Source organism: Vespula vulgaris, chromosome 4, assembly GCF_905475345.1.
Source record: "Vespula vulgaris chromosome 4, iyVesVulg1.1, whole genome shotgun sequence".
NCBI lineage: Eukaryota > Metazoa > Arthropoda > Insecta > Hymenoptera > Vespidae > Vespula > Vespula vulgaris.
In genome coordinates, this window is record NC_066589.1 from 9,201,731 (window position 1) to 9,222,500 (window position 20,770).

The following is a 20,770-nucleotide window of genomic DNA, read 5'->3' on the forward strand; positions in this document are numbered from 1 at the left end:
TTTTTTTTTCTTTTTCTTTTTTATTTTCATTTTCTAAAAATCCTTCATCATCTCACGCGTGCCACTCATTAAAATAACGTGCTCGTTTATTTTTTTCTTCTTCATTTTCTTCTTCTATTTTTCCCCGTATATATTTCCTTTTTATTTTCCTTTTTCTGTTTCTTTTTTTGTTATTATTTTTTTTGTTCTTCTTCCCCTTCTTTTTTATTCTCCGATAAGAACAGGTCAACCGTTTTTCATTCATGCTTTCTTTTTGTCCCTTTCGCACTTACGATGAGGTTAAGTAGAATGTTCTGTGAATAAAGTTATTGTTGGAAATACAAAGAAGAGTAGGTAGAAATTGTGCAAGCAGAAATAATGAATATATAATATTAATATATATACATATATATATGTACGTATATATATATATATATATATATATATATATATATATATATGTAAATGAGTTATAGAAATCTTGAAGAATATACGGGAATATTCATTTACAAAACATTGAAAAATAATAGTAGTAACAACAATAATAATAATCATTATCATATCATTTTATCGTCGACATATATTCGTATTTCTTTTTTTTTTTCTTTTTAATTACTTTCTAAGAAAATTACTAATCACTTTTTTATATTCTTATAATAATTATTATTATTATTGTTATAATTATTATTATAATCTTTGATATAGTTTTGCGCATAAAGCGTGACGCGTGTTCCAAGGCTGAAAATAAGCTTTAATAAAAACGATGGTCGCGTTTGCGATTCGTTACATTTAGCACACTATCGAACGGAATGTTGTAGAACGTTGCATCAATCCTATTCAGAAAAGTCATTCAGAATGTAGCACATCGATTGGGTGTAAAAATGTCTCTCTCTCTCTCTCTTTCTCTCTCTCTCTCTTTATCTCTATCTCTATCTCTATCTCTCTATCTTTGTTTCTATTCCCCTCTTTGTATTTTTTTTTCGTTTGCTTTTTAATTTCAGCTATAATCTGGAAGGGTGATACTTGATTATCATGATTTACGAGATATTACAAATTATTGACGTTTCGAACGATTGCTACTTGGAATAGTTACAAGAGAATCAATATTCTAGTAATTGGGACTGTTGTGTGTGTGTGTGTGTGTGTGTGTGTGTGTGTGTGTGTGTGTGTGTGTGTGTGTGTGTGTGCATATATATATATAGGTGGTTGAAAGCTGCTACCGATAATCGAAGTTCTCTGCCAGCATAACGATCCTACATACATACATACAAAGAAGACAGAAAATCCTACAAGTGTTGCCATTGTTAAAATTATTTAATTATTATTTTATCTCAATCTAACTACTAATATAAGTCAAGAATAATGACAATGGTCGATAACAAACGTGAGATTGTTTTATATTGCGAATTAGAAAAACTAACGAGATCAGTCATCGTTATAATTTATCATTTTTTTTACCTAAATCGAATTTTTTAATTTAAATTAAATTGATCGTAGAGATCGATTGCGAAAGTTAGATAATGGTATTGAGAATGAAAAAATAGGAAATATAATATTATTTCGAAGATGACTTTATATCTTGTACACTTATTTTATAAATCGTCGTATTTTTAAATTATCGATTAAATAGACAAATGCTATGTTTCTAAAAAAATATAGTTTCTAAAACGATTGCGTAAAAAATCATCGCAGTATTATTGGCATTGCACGATTTATGGAAGACTATTATGATTATATCGATTATGTTATGGTATAATAATACTTCAAATATATTACATGATGTTTAGATTATACGAAGGATATCAAATCAATGTCAGTCAGATTTTATTAGTTTTCTTCCCTCGTTCAATAAATCAGAATTACTATGTCGCTATTCATTAAATGATATATATATTTTTTTTGTATTAACATTCAATAGAATCAATGAGCTTCTCCCACGCCATCTTATTTTTTCTCATCAAAATATTGAGTAGCTTTTCCACGTAAAGTTCTTGTCGTATCGTTTTCAATCAATTCATTGGACGGACAAGCAAAACGAGGTATTTGATAGGAATTAACTATCGTCTGCCTTTTCAACCCTTATGTATTCATTTTTACTTATATATGAATATATATATGCGTATGTGCGTCAGGTCAAACGTGATGGAGTAAATCCGACAGTAAAAAATGCGGCAACATTTCTGATACTTGGAATGTGTACGTATGTATGTATGTATGTATGTATGTATGTATGTATGTATGTATGTATGTATATATGTGTGTATGAGAGAGAGAGGGGGAGGGAAAGGAATGAGAGAGGGAGAGAGATGCATTTCTCGTATCAGACACTGCGGATACGCGTCATCCTTCACTTGGACACCCCTCGTAATTGGGATTATCGTTGGCGAATGCAAGGGGTCATCGAATGGTGTGGGAAAAATAAAGGTCAAACATTTCAAACTCAATGCAAAATCTTATTCAATATTCAAACTAAACGCGTCAATTAATATATCGTGATTAGGAAATTTGAAAAAAAAAAGAAAAAAATGTCGAAAGAACTTCAATACTTTCTATTCATTTCTCGTATTAGTCGCACGATATTCGATCGAGGAGAATACGAATAGAAATAAAAAAGAAAGAAAGGAACGAAGTAGATGAACGGTCAAGATAATAAATTAATTTCTTTTTTTGTTTTTCGTTAGATCGAACTGATACCAACAATGAAAGAACGTATTAATTAGAACACATAGATACTATCCCTGATAGATTACTCTTTTGACGGACGTGATCTATGAAAAAAAAAAAAAGAAGAAGAAGAAGAAAAAAGAAAAAGAAAATAGGTCAGTACAAATATGACACTTTTTTCATATTATTTATACGAGGAAGTAGTATATCATTAATTTCTTTTTCAAATTAATAATAATTAATCAATCGCTCTTTTGTCGACTTTCATATATTTATATACAAGTCTATATTCATCCTTGTAACATATATATATACAAATAATAATTATTAACCCCTTTGTCATCCCTCATACGTATGTGCGTGCGCGCACTCATGCATACATGCATGCATGCATGTGTGTGTGTGCGTGCATGCGTCATGTGTGGGTGTATGTGTAGAACGAACCAAAAAAAAAAATGGCCGACTTTATAGGGATGACGAAGAAAGTCGAAGAGAAATCGAAGACGATCGAGGAGAGAGAGAGAGAAAGAGAGAGAGAGAGAAAGAGAAAGAGATAAATAGAAAAAGAGAAAGAGAATAGGAGGGAAAAGTAAATATACGAAGGAAGCGTGTGTCTCTCCTCATCGGCGACAATGTGGGCAGCCCCGGTGGCTTATTGATTGCTCCATAGAAATTGGCCGGCGCCGCCCGTGTCGCATCGGTCGATCGCGGTTCTCTTCGCGCACGTTGACGTCACTCGCGTCTACTCAGCTATTGATTTTCTTACGAACCGAGCAACGCTATTGGCCAACCGAGCGAGACTGCGCGTGTATCTTTTACTAATGGCGTCTCTGTTCTGTCTTCTTTCTCTCTCTTCCTCTCTTTCTCTCTCCTTCCCTCTCTTTCTCTCTCTCTCTCTCTCTCTCTTTCTCTCTCTTTCTCTCTCTTTCTCTATCTGTCCTTTTTTTTAACCTCGAACGGAAGCCGCCATCTTTATTCGGAGTTCGATATACCCTTTCGGCCTTGTTTGTAGTGCCAGTCGCGGTACCAATCGGTCGTGGGCCCGTCTTGGTAGGGATTCGTTTAGGGACGATTCACCGACCAGGGTGCGTCCCGACCGGATTTTTTCACTACGGATTTTATATGCAGGTACACAGGTAAGCTATCCCTTAAAAGAGATAGACCATGTTTCTTCTCTTTTTGAAAGGGGCTTTTGGGAAAGAGGATTGGGATTGGAGGGAGTTAAAGAGGAGTCGGGGAATTTAACCTATAGAAGCTCTCTTCTTCTTCTTCGTTTTTTTTTTCTTCCTAAAGATATTCCATACCGCATATCGAATTTTTCAGCTACCCAAAATCTGAATTCTCCGTGCTCCCTTGTTTCCTGATTTTAACATTTTTTCTCTCGTTTTTTCTTTTCTTTTTCTTTTTTTTTCTTATTTCGACGAATGAATGAGATTCGATCAAATAGACTTTTTGATGAAGCTAATCGTCGTCGTCCTTGTCAATGAAAAAAAAAAAGAAAAAAGAAAAAAGAAAGCGATAACCAAAGCAAATGGTTAGATCGAAATGCTTATCCGCAATAATTAAATTCGTCGACGAAAGATAACAGGTAGTCGAGAAAACACGATTCGAATGAAATATCGTAATCTATTCGTAATCTTGAAAGATTTTTTTCTCGCTATATCTTATTTCAAAATGCGTTTTCAACAAGTTAGATAGATATTGTGAAATAATTATGAAATAAAATAGATATATAATAGAAATGAGAACTCGATTGGGATGTTATCGAAAAAATCTTTTTTCTTTCTTTTTTTTTCCATTTAATATCCATCGAACGCGTAGTATATGACCTCGTTTAGGAAGAGTCAAGAAAAAAATTTAGAAATAGATAGATATCGTTAAAAAGATAGACCGATATATATATATATATATATATATATATGCATATATATATAGATAAATATATATATATATATGCATAATAAGATAAATAAAGGAAAGTAAGAATTTGAAAAAATTCGAGTAATTAACGTCTTAGTCTTAACCTTTGTTATCGAACGAAGAAAAAGGGGTTGATTTTTTGGGATGCCTCGAAAAAATGGCGTAGGCGCAGTCGTTCGCCTTCCATCTACTCTCTCTCTCTCTCTTTCTCTCTCTTTCTCTCTCCCTCTCTTTCTCCCTCTCTCTCTCTTTCTCTCTCTCTCTCTCTCTCTCTCTCTCTCTCTCTCTCTCTCTCTCTCTCTCTCTCTCTCTCTCTCTCTCTCTCTCTCTCTCTCTCTCTTTCTTTCACACACGTCGATCGACGCAGGCGCCCGCAGTGCACTTGACTCTCGGCGACCGATATTACCAAAACGTAGGAGCATTGCTAGCTGTACTCGGCATCGGGGTGGATCTGCGAGAGCGAGAGAGACGGCTGCGTGCCGTGCGTAGAAAAAAAATATACACACACACATACACACATACACGTACACACACACATAAGTAGACAGAGAGAAACAGACGGACACACATATATACACGTACACTCACACATACACACATACACACACACCATATATACACAAAAACGCACAGATTTACATATATACGTGTTAAAAAAAAAAAAAAAGGAAAAAGAAACGAAATAAGAAAACGTGAAAGTTATATCAAATAATATGTGAATCGAAGTATCATCATCGTCATTATTATTATTACCCTAATAATAATAATAATAATAACAATAATGTCTTCGTCTCGCGGTATGTATCTCGATCGTCGATCGTCCAGTGCACCGAGATAGTAATCTCGAGATTTTTTTCTCTCTTTCTCTTTCTATCTATCCATTTATCTGTCTCTCTCTCTCTCTCTCTCTCTCTCTCTCTCTTTCTTTCTTTCTCTCTCTCTTTCTTGTGCGCGTTCTCTTACTATATCTATTTCTCGCGAATAGTAAGTTATAATCGCGGGGTTACGTCGATGCCGTACGACGTCGACGGGCGACGTCTTCGTGCGCTCTTCATGCGCGCGTCCCTCAGTGTTCAGTGATTATTTTATATCCGATTACAATAAACCAAGGAGAAATACGAGTAAGGAAGGACAGTAAAGGGTGGAATTTTAATTTGATAGAAAGAAGGTAAGGAAAACACAAGTAAGCAGACTCACCCTCGTTTTTTACTACGTTTTGTATTCCAATGGTGTCTATTCTCTCTCTCTCTTTTTCTCTCTCCTTCTGTCTATCTCTATCTTTCCTTCTTTGTCTTTTCGAACTCCCTTGAAACTCGAACCAACCCGGTTCTCTATCGATCACGGTACGATGCCTTTCTCATTTATCCCACTCCTTACTTTCTCTCTCTCTCTCTCTCTCTTCCTATTTCTCTCGTTCTTTCGTCGTTTCTCGAACGTCCTTCGGAAAGATTCGATCCCTTTCGGTTAGTTCGAACTTCTCAGTTTTCTTCGAAACGTCTTCGACGTGACCTCTCTTGTCGTTGATCGCCTCGTCGTGATTTCGTGTTTGAAATTAACTCAAATTCGATGTGTCATTCTACGGATTTTAAATAAATACCATTTTATTTTACAGCTATCTGCGCTCTTGTCAGATACGTTCTCATTTTTTTTTGTTATTGTTTTTTCCTTTCTCCATCTCTCTCTCTCTCTCTTTCTTTCTCTACGTCCGTTTACGTCTCTAGTCACTCGTTACGCATAAATAAATAGACAACGTGCGAAATATTAGATTCTTTCTTCGTATTCGATTTTTTAAATGGCCGACTGTTTCGTCTCGCTCTACTTCGTCCGGCCATTCGTCGAGCTACATCACGTAAGGAGTACAAGTCCGTTGAAAGACGGACAAGTGTCGTCATTCCAAGTAGCATGAGTCAACGCATTATCATCGTCGAGGGGACCTCGCTCGTCATTGCTCATCCCTGGTGATGTTATTTTCTTGTTTCTTTCTTTCTTTTTTTTTTTTCTTTTATTTTCTTTCCTTTTCTCTTCCTTTTTTTTCATTTTACACGCGAATCAGCGACGCATACAAATTCTTGGAAAATATCGAAAATTATATTATTTATTTTTCTTTCTTCGAAATTCCAAGATATTAATATATCGTGCGACGACGAGTGAATAAAAGAGAGGGGAAAAAAGAAAAGAAAAATTTTTCATTTCCAATAAATATCCCGGGTGGTATATGCATTATTGACCTAATAATATAAGCGTTCTAAATTCCACGAGTAAGACGACGAGTATCTCCCATTACAGCAAGACTTTATTGATTTATCGTTTCTCCCGTTTCTGAAAATTCTTCAGGGATTTCAGGAGTTTTGTCTTCGTTAGATTGAATAAAATTCGTGTTTTGAATTTTGATTTGTTTGTCCCGATCGATCGTCAAACTCGTATGTTGGTTAATAACGACGTGAAGTATCGATGTTATTTCGTTATTTACGAGGAACTACGTACGTAGGTACCACACATATAGACAAATGCATACAACCGAGAGAGAGAGAGAGAGAGAGAGAGAGGCTGTGTTACAAATTGCTCGTGCGCCAGGATGGCTGTGTACAAGAGCGCATGTGTACATAATCGAGCACTCTGAGTCATTCCATAATTAACGCTTCTGAAAATTTACATTTCCATTTCTCTGATTTATTTCCATCGGCTGGAGAAAAAGAAACGATAATAAAATAAAATTACATCCTTTGATACACGACGATCAAAATGTGAAATTATTTCTTTTTCTCGTTTTATTAGAATAGACTTAAAAATCATCCTCTTTTCGATATAATCCTTTCTACTATTTGTTTCCGTTAAAGAGAAAAAAATAAATAAATAAATAAAATACGAAACATTATCTCTCGTGCGTCATAATCGAACGGTGAAATTATTTTCTAATTTTTTTTCGTTTTCTTTTCTTTTTTTTTCATCTCTCTCGTCTTGCTTAAAATCTACTTAGAAATTATTCTGTATGATTTGCATTGTTCACGCGATTGATATTTATTTTCCATAAGGACAAGAAAAAAATTAAAAGATCAATATTAGCGTCGTCGATCAAAGTGCGAAATTATTATATTTATTTTCGAATATCTTTCGCCGCTTGAAATCGATTTCTGAAATTGTCCGTGTTTGATGAACGAACACGAACTTCAAAATGGAAGTCCATGATGTTGAAAATGTTTCGTCGATTTAATTTCATTTCTAGCTCGAGTTTCACGTAATTGTTTCTTTTTTTCTTTTCTTTTCGTAGAACAGACCAGACCAAAGGCACATAATAATAACGCGACTATAATAATTGTAAGGAACGTTGAAAGGCCAACAAGAAAAAAGTAAGGATGTCGTCGGTGAAAGTAGCGGTGAGGGTTCGACCCTTTAACAATCGTGAAATTTCACGTGAAGCACAATGCATCATTGAAATGTCAGGAAGTACTACTTGTAAGTAGAATATACGTCAAAAAAGAAAAAAGATATATATATATAAAATTACAATTAATTAATATATACATATATATATATATGTTTTTTTTTTCGTTCATTATTCGAGTTAAAAAATGGAGCGAAAAAAAAAATTCATTACTAAAATCTCATTTCCAATTAACAGCAATAGTAAATCCGAAAGCACCTGCAGGCAGTAAGGATGCAATAAAAAGCTTCAATTATGATTATTCGTACTTTTCCATGGACGTGAGTATAAAAAAGAAAATAATTAATAAATAAATAAATAAATAAAAGAAATAATAGTGATAACATCTCCTTAATTAAAAATAAGAAGATAAATGTAATAACGTTATCCTATATATTACAGCCAAGCGATTCTAATTATTCCTCGCAAATTATGGTCTACAAGGACATAGGCGAGGAAATGTTAGAACATGCATTTGAAGGTAAAAATTAAACACGATTAAATTAATTGAAAAAATATAAATAAATAAAAAAGAGAAAAAGTCGCAATATTAAATGTAGTAAAAGAAGATCACGACAATCACGAATTGATGGTTACATTATTTTTACAGGCTACAATGTTTGTATATTTGCTTACGGACAAACCGGTGCTGGAAAGTCGTATACAATGATGGGTAAACAGGAGGAGGGTCAAGAGGGTATTATACCTCAAATTTGTAAGGATCTATTCCGTAAGATCAGTCGAAACTCGTCCGAACAATTAAAATATTCGGTTGAGGTAAGCTACATGGAGATTTATTGCGAGAGGGTAAGGGATTTGTTAAATCCAAAGAACAAAGGAAATTTACGTGTACGAGAACATCCTCTTCTTGGACCATACGTTGAGGATCTTTCAAAATTAGCAGTGATGTCATATCAAGATATTCACGATCTCATAGACGAAGGAAACAAAGCCAGGTTGGTTTAAACAAAACAAAAGAAAAAAAAACATAAATAAATAACAACCAGAGAAAAGATTTAATTTGTTATTGCGTTTCATTCCTGCGTATTGAATTATGTTTATAAATAAAATATGTTTATAATTTATACGTAATTATAAACATAATTTAATTATAATTATATGGATATTATAATACATAATATATAATTATAATTTTTTATAGAAATATAATATATAATTATAATTATAATTTTCTAATAGAACGGTCGCAGCCACAAATATGAACGAGACATCCAGCAGATCGCACGCGGTCTTTACAATCTTCTTCACACAACAAAGACAAGATTCAACGACCGGATTAGCGACAGAGAAAGTTAGTAAAATATCACTTGTCGATCTGGCCGGTTCTGAAAGAGCGGACTCGACTGGTGCAAAGGGTACAAGGTTGAAGGAAGGTGCAAATATAAACAAGAGTCTTACTACACTTGGAAAAGTTATCAGTGCATTGGCCGAGATCGTTAGTATACATTTTATTCTTTGATATGATTTAACTTTGGCATTAATCGTAATATTGAAAAAAATCTTATTTTTTCTGATATTAATATCGCAATACTTTCCATTTACTTGCTCTCATTATTTTTACGGATAATTAGGCGGTAAGTTTTATCGTACTCGTAGATTCGTTCAATTTTTTAATAAATATTTTCAAAGCAATGATGTGATATATTAATATTTATATACATATATATATATATTTATAAATTTTTTCAGGCTACTAAGAAAAAAAAGAAGGCTGACTTCATCCCCTACAGAGACTCAGTTCTAACATGGTTATTACGTGAAAATCTTGGTGGTAATTCGAAGACTGCAATGATAGCAGCAGTCAGTCCAGCCGACATCAATTACGATGAAACTTTATCAACGTTAAGGTAATTATATACATATATATATTTTTTCTTTTTAATTGAATAGTCAACAAAATGATAAAGTCAATCATTTCTGTAACTTTCAAAGATACGCGGATCGAGCGAAACAAATCGTTTGCAAAGCTGTGGTCAACGAGGATGCAAACGCTAAACTCATTCGAGAGCTTAAAGAAGAAATACAGAAACTACGTGAACTTCTCAAACAAGAAGGGATCGACGTACAAGAAGGTGAGTTACAACGTGTACCTTACTGGTGTCGCTTGTTTAGAGTATGCAAATCTTGTGCGTTGTAAAGTAACCTTTTAAAACTGACTCTTCCAAAGCAAATTTCCACATTTAAACCTATAAATAGTTTTGATTTTAGTATAACGAAGGCAATATATAGAAAATTTCAATACCATAATGTCATACAAAGTAAAAGTATTTTTCAGATATTAATTGTAATATAATAACTATGTAAAAAAATAACGAAATATCAACACGTTTATGATCGGATTAAAAATAATAATATATTGTGTCTGTGTTGCTGCAAAATTTAGAAAAATTAAAAAAAAGGTATATATATATATCTATTAAAAAAATATATATATTAAAAAAAAAAAAACAGAAAAGGAGAAGAACAGCAATTCTTTTTAACGAAATAATATAATGTATATATTATATGGTGCACCGTAGGTAAGCTATTTATATAGTATTTTTTTCTTTGTCCCTTTTATGCATAACGTAGGGCCAGATGGCAAAGTCACTTATGAAAAGAAAGAGCCTAGTAAGTAACAATTTACAAAAAAAAAAATTCTCTTTGTTTAAGAAACAAAACAAAACTAAAAAAAAAATAAGAATGACAAGTAAACACGGCAAAAGCAGCGTCCAAGCCAGGCAATCGTTTTACCATTGTGCCTTTTACTCGATATATGCTTCTTTTTCACGGCCAAATGCACAATATTCATAACACCTTCATACCTGCGTATCTTTTTTTATATCTTCGATTATTTATATGTATTATATATATATATATATATATATATATATATGTATATATATATATATATATATATATATATATCATATATATTGCTTCGCGAGAGTGCCCATTTTTCTTTTTTTTTTTCCTTCGTTTTCATTTAGCCTAGATAACATTATATTTAAAGTATATGCCATATTTAAAGTATCCTTCCAATGTGTCTTCCCTATAACGAATACAAAAATATCAACGTCTGTGTAATGTTATAAAAAGCAAAAGAAAAGAAGAACAATAGAAAAAAGTAAATGTTAACAATAAGAAAGTAAGAAAGTTGTTGAGAGATCAGTGCACAAGATATTAGAAATATAGATTAATTATATGTATGTATAAATTATTTTCTGAAAAGAATAATAGATTTTGCAAGTATAGTATTAGCAGAAAAATAATCATTATATAATTCTTTTAATCTTTTACATTTGAAGCGTATCGAATGCACGATGAAGAAAATAACGAATCGCATTAAGAAAAGAAAAGAACAAACGAACAAATAAATAAGCAAGCAAACAAAAGAGAAGACTGATCGATATCAATTATAAAAAAGAAGTAGCTGTATATATATATATATATACATACATATATATATATATATATATATATATATATATATATGGGCTACCATGTTGCATGGACGCATATAAAAAATCCTGTAGCAACGATGATAATAAAGTCAAATGCATGGTAGAAGCAAGCGTGATTATGGCTGCATTGATAATATGAAATACATGGTTGTATTATTATTATTATTATTATTATTATTTCATATTGCATGAATATATTATCTCGAGTGTAAGTTCTCGAATATTTTTTTTCTGCGTAGTATATATATATATATATATATATATATATATATAATTATCTTCCATGTAATTATAGTCCATGTAATAATTTTTTATATAGACAATAAATTTTTTATATAATATCAAATTTTTCTCAAGATATAATAATTTGAAAAAATGTTTGCTTCTGAATTATTTATCGAAACGATATAACACGAGATGATTAAAAAAAGAAAGAAAAGAAAAAAAAAAGAAGAGGTGTCGACTTATGCGATTCGTTGTTCTTGAAATAAAATAGCATGTACGCTTTAAAAAGCTTATCTGTTAGGTGTATATACACGAGTGTATATAGATATATTTATGCATTTATTCTACGATAATGATTCATTTTTCAGATGTCGTCTGTTTTAGAAATTTGATCGTTACGTTAGCTTATCCATCCCCATAAAAGAAAAAAAGAATTACATATAAAAAGATTCGAGATATAAAAATCGTTTCTATGTTACTCATTCATACGTAATTACGATAGATATACATGTCTAACGTCATATTTTATTCTCCATGCTTTTCTCATTACAACCCTGCTAAATTTCGTTTGAAAGATCAATGATCGACACGCTACGCCTCGTTCCCTCTAATTATATTTAGAAAATTTTTTAATGGAGACGGTTTTCTGATTATATATAAATAAATAAAAAAAAAGAAGAGGAGATAATTCGTCTTATATATATATACATATTCACGTATATATATGTATATTATTTATATGAATAATTTAATACGAAAATTTTAAAGGAGAAGGGAGGAGACGAATGCGTCCAAAATTATCTCTTTGCTTATGCTATCGCCTATAGTTATGGCTTTCTGTGTGTTTTTTCAAAAATACGTGACGTCGCTTCGCGAGCACGTAATTTATAATAATAATAATAATAATAATAATAATAATTATAATAATAATAAAAATAAAAACGATGATGATAATGATAGTAATAATAATAATAATTACGGTAACAACGAAAACAACAAGAACAACAACAATATAAAAAAAAAAAAAGAAATAATAATAATCAATAATTAAACTTAAAAAACATAATTTCTAAAAGAATAATATTTTATCGTATATTAAAATTATATTGTGTCTCTTTGTTATAATCTGCAGGGGATGAAATCATTCGAACGAATAAACGCGAGGACGATTACAAAGAATCTCGTTCAAGAATTCCCTCGCACACAACTTCGACTATCGCCGAAGAAGCGGTTGATCAATTACAAGCATCAGAAAAATTAATAGCCGGTAAATTGATATAACATGTATATATACTTTATATGAACTCGTTTTTTATTTTTATTTTTCATCCGTAAAAAAAAAAGGGAAGAAAAAAAGAACGAGAAAAGAAAAATTAATTTTCTTTATTCTCGTTGTTAATAAAACTTTTTATTATATATTACATATACATATATATATATGTATATATATATATATGTATGTATATATGTATATGTATATCTGTAAATCTATAGAATTAAACGAAACATGGGAAGAAAAATTGAAGAGAACCGAATCGATTCGACTCCAACGCGAAGCTGTTTTTGCTGAAATGGGTGTAGCAGTGAAAGAGGATGGCGTTACAGTTGGTGTATTTTCTCCAAAGAAAACACCACACTTGGTGAATCTAAACGAGGATCCATTGATGTCGGAATGTCTTATTTATTATATAAAGGATGGTTTCACACGTATCGGAAGTGCCGAAGCTAATATACCACAGGATATACAACTTTGTGGTCCTCATATATTGAGCGAGCATTGCGTATTTGAAAATCACGAAGGTGTTATCACTCTGATGCCTAAGAAAGATGCATTGATTTATGTAAACGGTCGTGAAATAACCGAACCGATCGTACTGAAAACTGGATCGCGCGTAATCCTTGGGAAAAATCATGTATTTAGGTTCAATCATCCTGATCAAGGTACTTGAACAATTGTTTTCTATATATATATATATTATATATATATTTTTTTCTATTTATTTATTCTATATACTTTTTATATTCGTACATACGTGTGTGCGTGCGTGGTGATTGTATGTCGTTTGCGTGTCTCGAGAGAGTGTCATTATTTTTTATTTTTTTTCTTCTTCTTTCTTTGTTCCATTACGTTAATAAACAGTACGTGAACGAAGAGAGAAAAATTCGCCCGCTGAGACACCCGGCAACGGTGAGACCGTTGACTGGAACTTCGCACAAATTGAATTATTAGAGAAACAAGGTATCGATCTTAAATTGGAAATGGAAAAGAGATTGTTAGTACTAGAGGAACAATTTCGAAAGGAAAAAGAAGAGGCTGATCAGTTCTTCGAAGAACAACGTAAGGTAAGTTCGCATGTATTTTATTTCTTTTTTTCTTTTTTCTTTCTTTTTCTCTCTTTCTCTCTTTCACTTACTCTCTCTCTCTCTCTCTCTCTCTCTCCCTCTCTCTCTCTCTCTTTTTCTTTAATTTTCTACAATTTTCTTTTTACCCCGCATTACGTCATAAAACTGAAGATTTTTTCCATTTCTTTTCTCGATAATAGAGTTACGAAGCACGAATAGATGCCTTGCAGAAGCAGGTAGAAGAACAAAGTATGACTATGTCAATGTATAGCAGTTACACACCAGAGGACTTCAATAATACCGAAGAAGATATATTCGGTATGTATGCTAATGAAATAGCTGTGAAATCGCTGAGTAATATTTGACGAATCGATTTCACGAAATATAGTATTTTAATATCTTAGTTTACGCAAACATCAAACATTATCGTTTCACCATTGGCACGTTTCTCACTTCGTTAGAACTACGTTGAAATATTATTTGTTAATGTGTCGAACTTTTTTTTTTCTCTTCGTTCTCTCACGAAATTTCTCCTTATGTTGTAATCGTTTTTTTTTTGTTTTTTTTTTTTTTATTATTATTCTTTTATTCACGCAAGAACCATTCATTTGATTTGTTATTATTGTGCACCAGTATTACCCGATCGTTATGATTGTAGAGCGTAGTTGACGAAGACATTGGTAACATGCTTGGCTTTTCTGACTGTTTTGCCTGGTGATGGCTTGCATTTCAGTCAACCCCTTGTTTGACGCAGAGAGCAACTGGACCGAGAGAGATTTCCAACTGGCCGCTTGGGCCTTCCGCAAATGGAAGTATCATCAATTTACTAGTCTACGAGATGACCTCTGGGGCAACGCGATATTCCTCAAGGAAGCTAATGCGATTTCGGTCGAACTTAAGAAAAAGGTAACGAACGTACGGAGAAAGAATTTTTATATTATCACTGATATATAAATATGTAAGTATATATACATATATATATATATATATCAGACATATTTATATGTTTATATATATATTTATGTTTGTATATTTATATCTTTATATATTTAATTATATTTATATATATATATATATATATATATATATATATTTATAAATAGATATTATGTCAGACATATCGACGGATCCTATTTTATTATTTTTTAATTACAGGTTCAGTTCCAATTTACACTATTAACAGATACCCTTTACTCTCCGTTACCCGTTGATCTTTTACCAATTGCAACCGACGGCGAAGACGAAGAAGAAAGACCGTTTCCTCGCACAATCGTTGCAGTTGAAGTTCAGGATACAAAGAATGGCGCTACACATTATTGGACCTTGGAAAAATTAAGGTAATTAAGATTAGTTTGTTAATAAGATAGAAAGGAAGTTTATTTTTTATTTTGAAAAAAGAATTTATTACTGAAATAAATCATTCCGTAGGCTGAGGTTAGAACTCATGCGTGAAATGTATCACAATGAGGCAGAACTTTCACCAACGTCCCCAGATTTTAATATCGAAACTATCACGGGTGGTGATCCATTTTACGATCGTTTCCCTTGGTTCCGCATGGTTGGAAGGTGAATATTATAATTTTTAACATAACACATACACGCGATGTTGCAATATGATTATCATTAATTTTGATTTATAGATCATTCGTATATCTAAGTAATTTGATGTATCCTGTACCACTTATTCACAAAGTGGCAATAGTCAACGAGAAAGGAGATGTCAAAGGTTATTTACGAGTAGCCGTACAAGGTGTCGTTGGTAGGTGTTGAAAATAATACGTAGAATATGATAATTAAAATTTTGTGTTCCTGTTTTTTCCTTTTGGAAATAGATTTAAGTATACGGAGAGGACAATTTTTTTTTAGGAGAAGAAAATAGTGAATATTCTAGCGGCGTTAGACAGTCGGCTCATATTTCTTTCGAAGATGATTTATTCGGTGGACACAAACATAACAAACGCAACACTCTTCTAACTCAAACTTTGGAAAAGAATCGTCAAATACTCATCAACGATGATCGCGTGATAGGACATAACGAATTACACAAGGATTTGAAAGATGAGGATGACATAGGTGATGCCGATAGTGGAAGAGGTGATAGTTCAGTTTCCAGCGATATGAAGGAGGAAGATCTACCAGATCATTTACAACTCGGTGCAGAATTTACATTCAGAGTTACGGTGTTACAGGCTATGGGTATTTCGACCGAGTATGCAGATATTTTCTGTCAATTCAAGTACGTAGATAATGATGCGTTCAGTCAAAGCAAATATTTACAAAATTTTACTTCAACAAATCAATCAAACCGAATGTAATTACATTGTTAAATTTAATTATTTAAGTTTCTTACACCGACACGACGAAGCATTTTCAACGGAACCGGCAAAGAACACCACCAAAGGAAATCCACCTGGATTTTATCATGTACAAAATGTAAGTGACGATACAACGATCAAAGAAAAATATAATACGATCAATTTCGAACGATTCTAATATATTTGATATAATATATCGTACAGATTACAGTTACGGTCACGAAATCTTTCTTGGAATATCTTAAATCACAACCGATTGTATTTGAGATCTTTGGACATTATCAGCAACATCCGTTACACAAGGATGCTAAACTAGAATAGTTAGTATAAACGATATCTATACACACACACATATAATGTTAATATTATCTTCTATTCTAGTTCTTCCATTGCATCGAAACGTCTAAGTCTTTGTTTCTATTTATCTACTAGCGTACGACAACCACCGAAAAGGATGTTACCACCGTCAATACCGATCAGTCAACCTGTACGTTCACCAAAGTTTGGTAGCGTTTTACCATCACCAAGTACTTCACACGTTCATGCAAAATACGATGTGCTCGTATGGTTTGAAATTTGCGAGTTAGCACCAAACGGTGAATACGTTCCATCTGTTGTCGATCATAGCGATGATTTACCTTGCCGTGGATTATTCCTCCTTCATCAAGGGATTCAACGTCGTATTCGTATCACGATCGTACACGAGCCTGCTTCCGAATTACGATGGAAAGACGTAAGAGAACTCGTTGTAGGTCGTATTAGGAATACACCAGAACCGGAAGAAGAGGACAACGACTCCTCCGTACTTTCATTGGGATTATTCCCAGGTGAATATCTTGAAGTTCCAGGTGACGACAGATGTATGTTCAGATTTGAAGCAGCCTGGGACAGTTCTTTGCACAATTCGGCCTTGCTTAACAGGGTCACGTCTTACGGTGAACAAATATTCATGACTATCTCCGCATACCTTGAGGTTTGTTTCCCCGTTTAACAAGAATAGAAAATTATATACATATATATATATACATATTTTTTTTCTATTAAGCGACATTTTCTTAAACATATAAATCCTTTGATTTGATTTTAGTTGGAGAATTGTGGTAGACCAGCAATCATTACAAAAGATCTAAGCATGATTATTTATGGCAGAGATGCCAGGGTCGGGCCAAGATCTTTGAAACATCTGTTCAGTGGAAGTTATCGAAATCAAGAAGCGAATCGGCTTAGCGGCGTCTATGAATTGGTGCTGCGACGTTCATCGGAAGCAGGTAGCCCAGGTTTGTCCTGTGTATCCCTTAGTGTAGCAGCTTGCTACTATCTATCCTAAGTTACAGCGAATTAAAACGTTTGCACTATGATCGTTATTATTATGACAAACATAACAGAATACATTATTGAATAATTTTTGAGACGACGATCGATATTTTGATCTTAATATATCTGCAATATACTTGACGTTTTAAATACATAACGACGATCTCGTTCATGCTTTTTCTATTGGCGTATATCAGCTTCGTCTATTTGTTCAAACGCGAGGCTTCGTGCAGACATTTCAGTAAAAGCGTTAAAATGTTTTATGGAAATTTACACGTCTATTACACTATTCGCATCGAACTTCTTTCCTTTCGTTTATTACATTAGGCGTACAAAGGCGACAACGTCGTGTATTAGACACGAGTTCTACGTACGTCAGAGGCGAAGAAAATCTTCACGGCTGGAGACCACGAGGAGACAGTTTGATCTTCGATCACCAATGGGAACTTGAGAAATTAACGAGATTGGAAGAGGTTGAAAGGGTCAGACATACTCTACTTTTAAGAGAGAAACTTGGCATCGACAAAATGCCCATGTGCAATAAACCATTACACGATTTCACGAAAAGCGAAAAGGTTATTAATATCCCGTTAATTAATATTCTTATTTATCGTTTGAACTTATAAGACTGAAACTATTAAAGCTTAAACTTTTACTTAAATTTATAAAAACAAATTGGTCGTTGCGACGTCCTTTTCTAGGAGGTTTGTAACATGGTAGCAAAAGCTACGAACGAATCACACGCCAGCCCGGTCAAACTCAAACGTTCAACCAGCAAAGACGTTTATGAACCTTGGGAAATGACTGACAGGGAGAGAGAATTGGCAACTAAATATATTAAACTTATCCAAGGTAGAATTCCAAGCAAAGAACCGATTTTATTATCAGACGTTTCGCCAGGAGAAGATACGATGGGTGATATGTCGGCATCCATGCTATCATCGGTTTTGTCTTCATCGTCACAAGAGTTAGTTTACAGACAACTTAATCCTATTTTTCTTCTCGTTTGTTTATAAGAACTGAACGCGTTAAAAAAAAATTAACATTTTTCTCCTTTTCTTTTCTTCTTTTTTTCTTTTCCTTTTGTACAGATTGAGTTCACCCGAAAGAGCCAAATTGCAAGAACTTCAAGAAAGCATATTGGCTAGCGAGACAATTGGTCAATCGTGTACAGCACCTGCTCCAATGGGATCGTCCTCACCTTCTAAAGAAAATCTAGTGTTGTATGTACCGGAAGTCGAAGAGATACGTATCAGTCCTGTCATTGCTAGGAAAGGATATTTGAATGTTTTAGAACACAAGACTAATGGATGGAAAAAACGTTGGGTTGTAAGTTTAAAAAAGGAATATAAATTATATCGTCGAAAACTTGCTTATATTGCTTTCTCAAATGTTTCATTTCTTTTTTTTTCTTTCTTTCTACGTAGGCAGTACGTCGACCATACGTTTTGATCTTCCGAGAAGAAAAAGATCCCGTAGAAAGAGCTTTGATTAATTTAGCAACTGCTCAAGTAGAATACTCGGAGGATCAGTTGGCTATGGTGAAAGTACCAAACACGTTCAGGTTAGTAAAAAATTCATTCGTTCAGTCAACCATTCTTTCATTTATCTATTTTTGTCAAAAAGTATTAAACATTAAGAACTTCATTTAATAGACACACGCACACACACATATATATATATTATTATTATTTTTTATAGCGTCGTGACAAAACACCGTGGTTATCTTCTTCAGACTTTAGGTGACAAGGAAGTATACGATTGGTTGTACGCTATCAATCCACTTCTAGCTGGCCAGATAAGGTATGCGTCTGATGAAATATGATTAACGATTCTTTAAATGATAATTTTCTTCTCGAAATCACTTGTTTTAGATCAAAATTGGCACGCAAAGGCCCGGTTACTAGATCCTTAAACAACGTTTCACCGACTGGTGTAACTTCGGCGTCGGAACAACAATCGAATCAAACCAAGTGAGTGATCGATGCCTTGCTGGAGGTAACCGGCGCCGTTGCAAGAGCCTCCAAGAAAATATTCCGTTGGCCAAAAGCGACATTTTCGGCCCAGGACTTCTATAGTTTTCGATTTTCAGTAGTCATCGAGTGATCGTCGCGACAAGAGAACGTCGTCGACGAGGTTATTCGCTAAACCGACGATCTTGATATCTCGGAATCTCGTTTAAGGATACATACGTTATTTTATCATACACAGACAAACACATTTACACATACACACATATACACACAAGGATACATACAAAATACTTACAAAAATACACACGTAATCGCGTATACACGAGATAGGCGCTAATATACCAAATGAAAAGAAAAACAAGGATATAATACAGAAAAGAAAAGAAAGAAGAAACTGAACGATCGCGTAAACCAGAAAAAAACTAATAATAAAGCAAAATAATAAAGCAAAATAAATAAATGCCCTGCTTACTTCGCCTACGTGCAGGATTGAAAAAAAAAAAAAAGTAAAAAAGAAAAGCGAAATACATTCTCTTCTATGAATAGCAACATGCTGAAAAGAAAAAAATAAAATAAAATAATAATAATAATAAAAAAAAAATCATTGTACCTTTTAGCGTTTTAGCCGAGAGCACTTTCGCGGTTCGCGTTTCTCGGTACGTTTCGATTTCTTGCGAAATGTCGCCGACGAGACACAGCAAGGAAAGTTCGCAGGGAATTTCATAAATCAGTCTACATGTATATTTCTATTTATTCTCTTTCATTTTCTTCTTGGTACTTTTTTTTTTCTTTTTTTTTCTTTCTTTCTTTCCTTCTCTTCTTTTTTTTTCTTCTATCCCTTTTCTTCTTTCCGCTTCCAATCTTATGGAAGAAAAAAAAGGTATTCGTTAAATCTCTCGAAAAGACGTGCGTCCAAAAACACATTGGTGGTGTTTGCGTGTTGAATGCGTTTATGCCTAATATTGTGAAGTGCGTTTAGAGGGAAAAAAAAGAAATAAGGAAGAAGTAGAACAAGAAGGAAAGAGTGTTGGGAAGAATGGTAGAAGGGGTGAGGGTGGGAGAAGGGGGAGGATAGACGAGAGAAAACTCTCTTATCTCATTTTTAAATAATTATTTATTTGCCGATCACATATACGAAATACGACGCATATA

The 20,770-nt window shown here is 33.3% G+C and overlaps 1 protein-coding gene and 1 long non-coding RNA gene across 6 annotated transcripts in view; one reads left to right on the plus strand and one right to left on the minus strand.

Annotated features, from left to right (window-relative positions):
* On the minus strand, nucleotides 1-6,696 carry LOC127063265 (uncharacterized). The gene is made up of 2 exons (XR_007781306.1): nucleotides 5,761-6,696; nucleotides 1-293 (listed from the first exon to the last, which is right to left on the minus strand). It is a non-coding gene; the product is annotated as an uncharacterized LOC127063265 (long non-coding RNA).
* LOC127063252 (kinesin-like protein unc-104) overlaps nucleotides 4,961-20,770 on the plus strand; it is a 21,915-nt gene continuing 6,105 nt past the window's right edge. The window contains exons 1-28 of one of the 5 annotated variants that reach the window (XM_050992750.1): nucleotides 4,961-5,731; nucleotides 7,832-8,016; nucleotides 8,183-8,265; nucleotides 8,387-8,465; nucleotides 8,595-8,940; nucleotides 9,185-9,440; nucleotides 9,695-9,852; nucleotides 9,938-10,077; nucleotides 10,577-10,615; nucleotides 12,806-12,940; nucleotides 13,168-13,614; nucleotides 13,814-14,016; nucleotides 14,217-14,334; nucleotides 14,750-14,922; nucleotides 15,172-15,353; nucleotides 15,445-15,582; nucleotides 15,657-15,775; nucleotides 15,883-16,252; nucleotides 16,359-16,449; nucleotides 16,536-16,651; nucleotides 16,764-17,304; nucleotides 17,419-17,608; nucleotides 17,973-18,220; nucleotides 18,347-18,612; nucleotides 18,737-18,974; nucleotides 19,073-19,209; nucleotides 19,347-19,448; nucleotides 19,520-20,770. The exon at nucleotides 19,520-20,770 is cut by the window's right edge and continues 6,105 nt beyond it. In XM_050992750.1, the coding sequence (XP_050848707.1) occupies nucleotides 7,917-8,016; nucleotides 8,183-8,265; nucleotides 8,387-8,465; nucleotides 8,595-8,940; nucleotides 9,185-9,440; nucleotides 9,695-9,852; nucleotides 9,938-10,077; nucleotides 10,577-10,615; nucleotides 12,806-12,940; nucleotides 13,168-13,614; nucleotides 13,814-14,016; nucleotides 14,217-14,334; nucleotides 14,750-14,922; nucleotides 15,172-15,353; nucleotides 15,445-15,582; nucleotides 15,657-15,775; nucleotides 15,883-16,252; nucleotides 16,359-16,449; nucleotides 16,536-16,651; nucleotides 16,764-17,304; nucleotides 17,419-17,608; nucleotides 17,973-18,220; nucleotides 18,347-18,612; nucleotides 18,737-18,974; nucleotides 19,073-19,209; nucleotides 19,347-19,448; nucleotides 19,520-19,622 (5,118 nt within the window). In that variant the 5' untranslated portion in view covers nucleotides 4,961-5,731; nucleotides 7,832-7,916 and the 3' untranslated portion in view covers nucleotides 19,623-20,770. The remainder of the gene's footprint in view (nucleotides 5,732-7,831; nucleotides 8,017-8,182; nucleotides 8,266-8,386; nucleotides 8,466-8,594; nucleotides 8,941-9,184; nucleotides 9,441-9,694; nucleotides 9,853-9,937; nucleotides 10,078-10,576; nucleotides 10,616-12,805; nucleotides 12,941-13,167; nucleotides 13,615-13,813; nucleotides 14,017-14,216; nucleotides 14,335-14,749; nucleotides 14,923-15,171; nucleotides 15,354-15,444; nucleotides 15,583-15,656; nucleotides 15,776-15,882; nucleotides 16,253-16,358; nucleotides 16,450-16,535; nucleotides 16,652-16,763; nucleotides 17,305-17,418; nucleotides 17,609-17,972; nucleotides 18,221-18,346; nucleotides 18,613-18,736; nucleotides 18,975-19,072; nucleotides 19,210-19,346; nucleotides 19,449-19,519) is intronic. The other 4 variants (XM_050992751.1, XM_050992752.1, XM_050992753.1 and 1 more) reach the window with 4 other exon arrangements.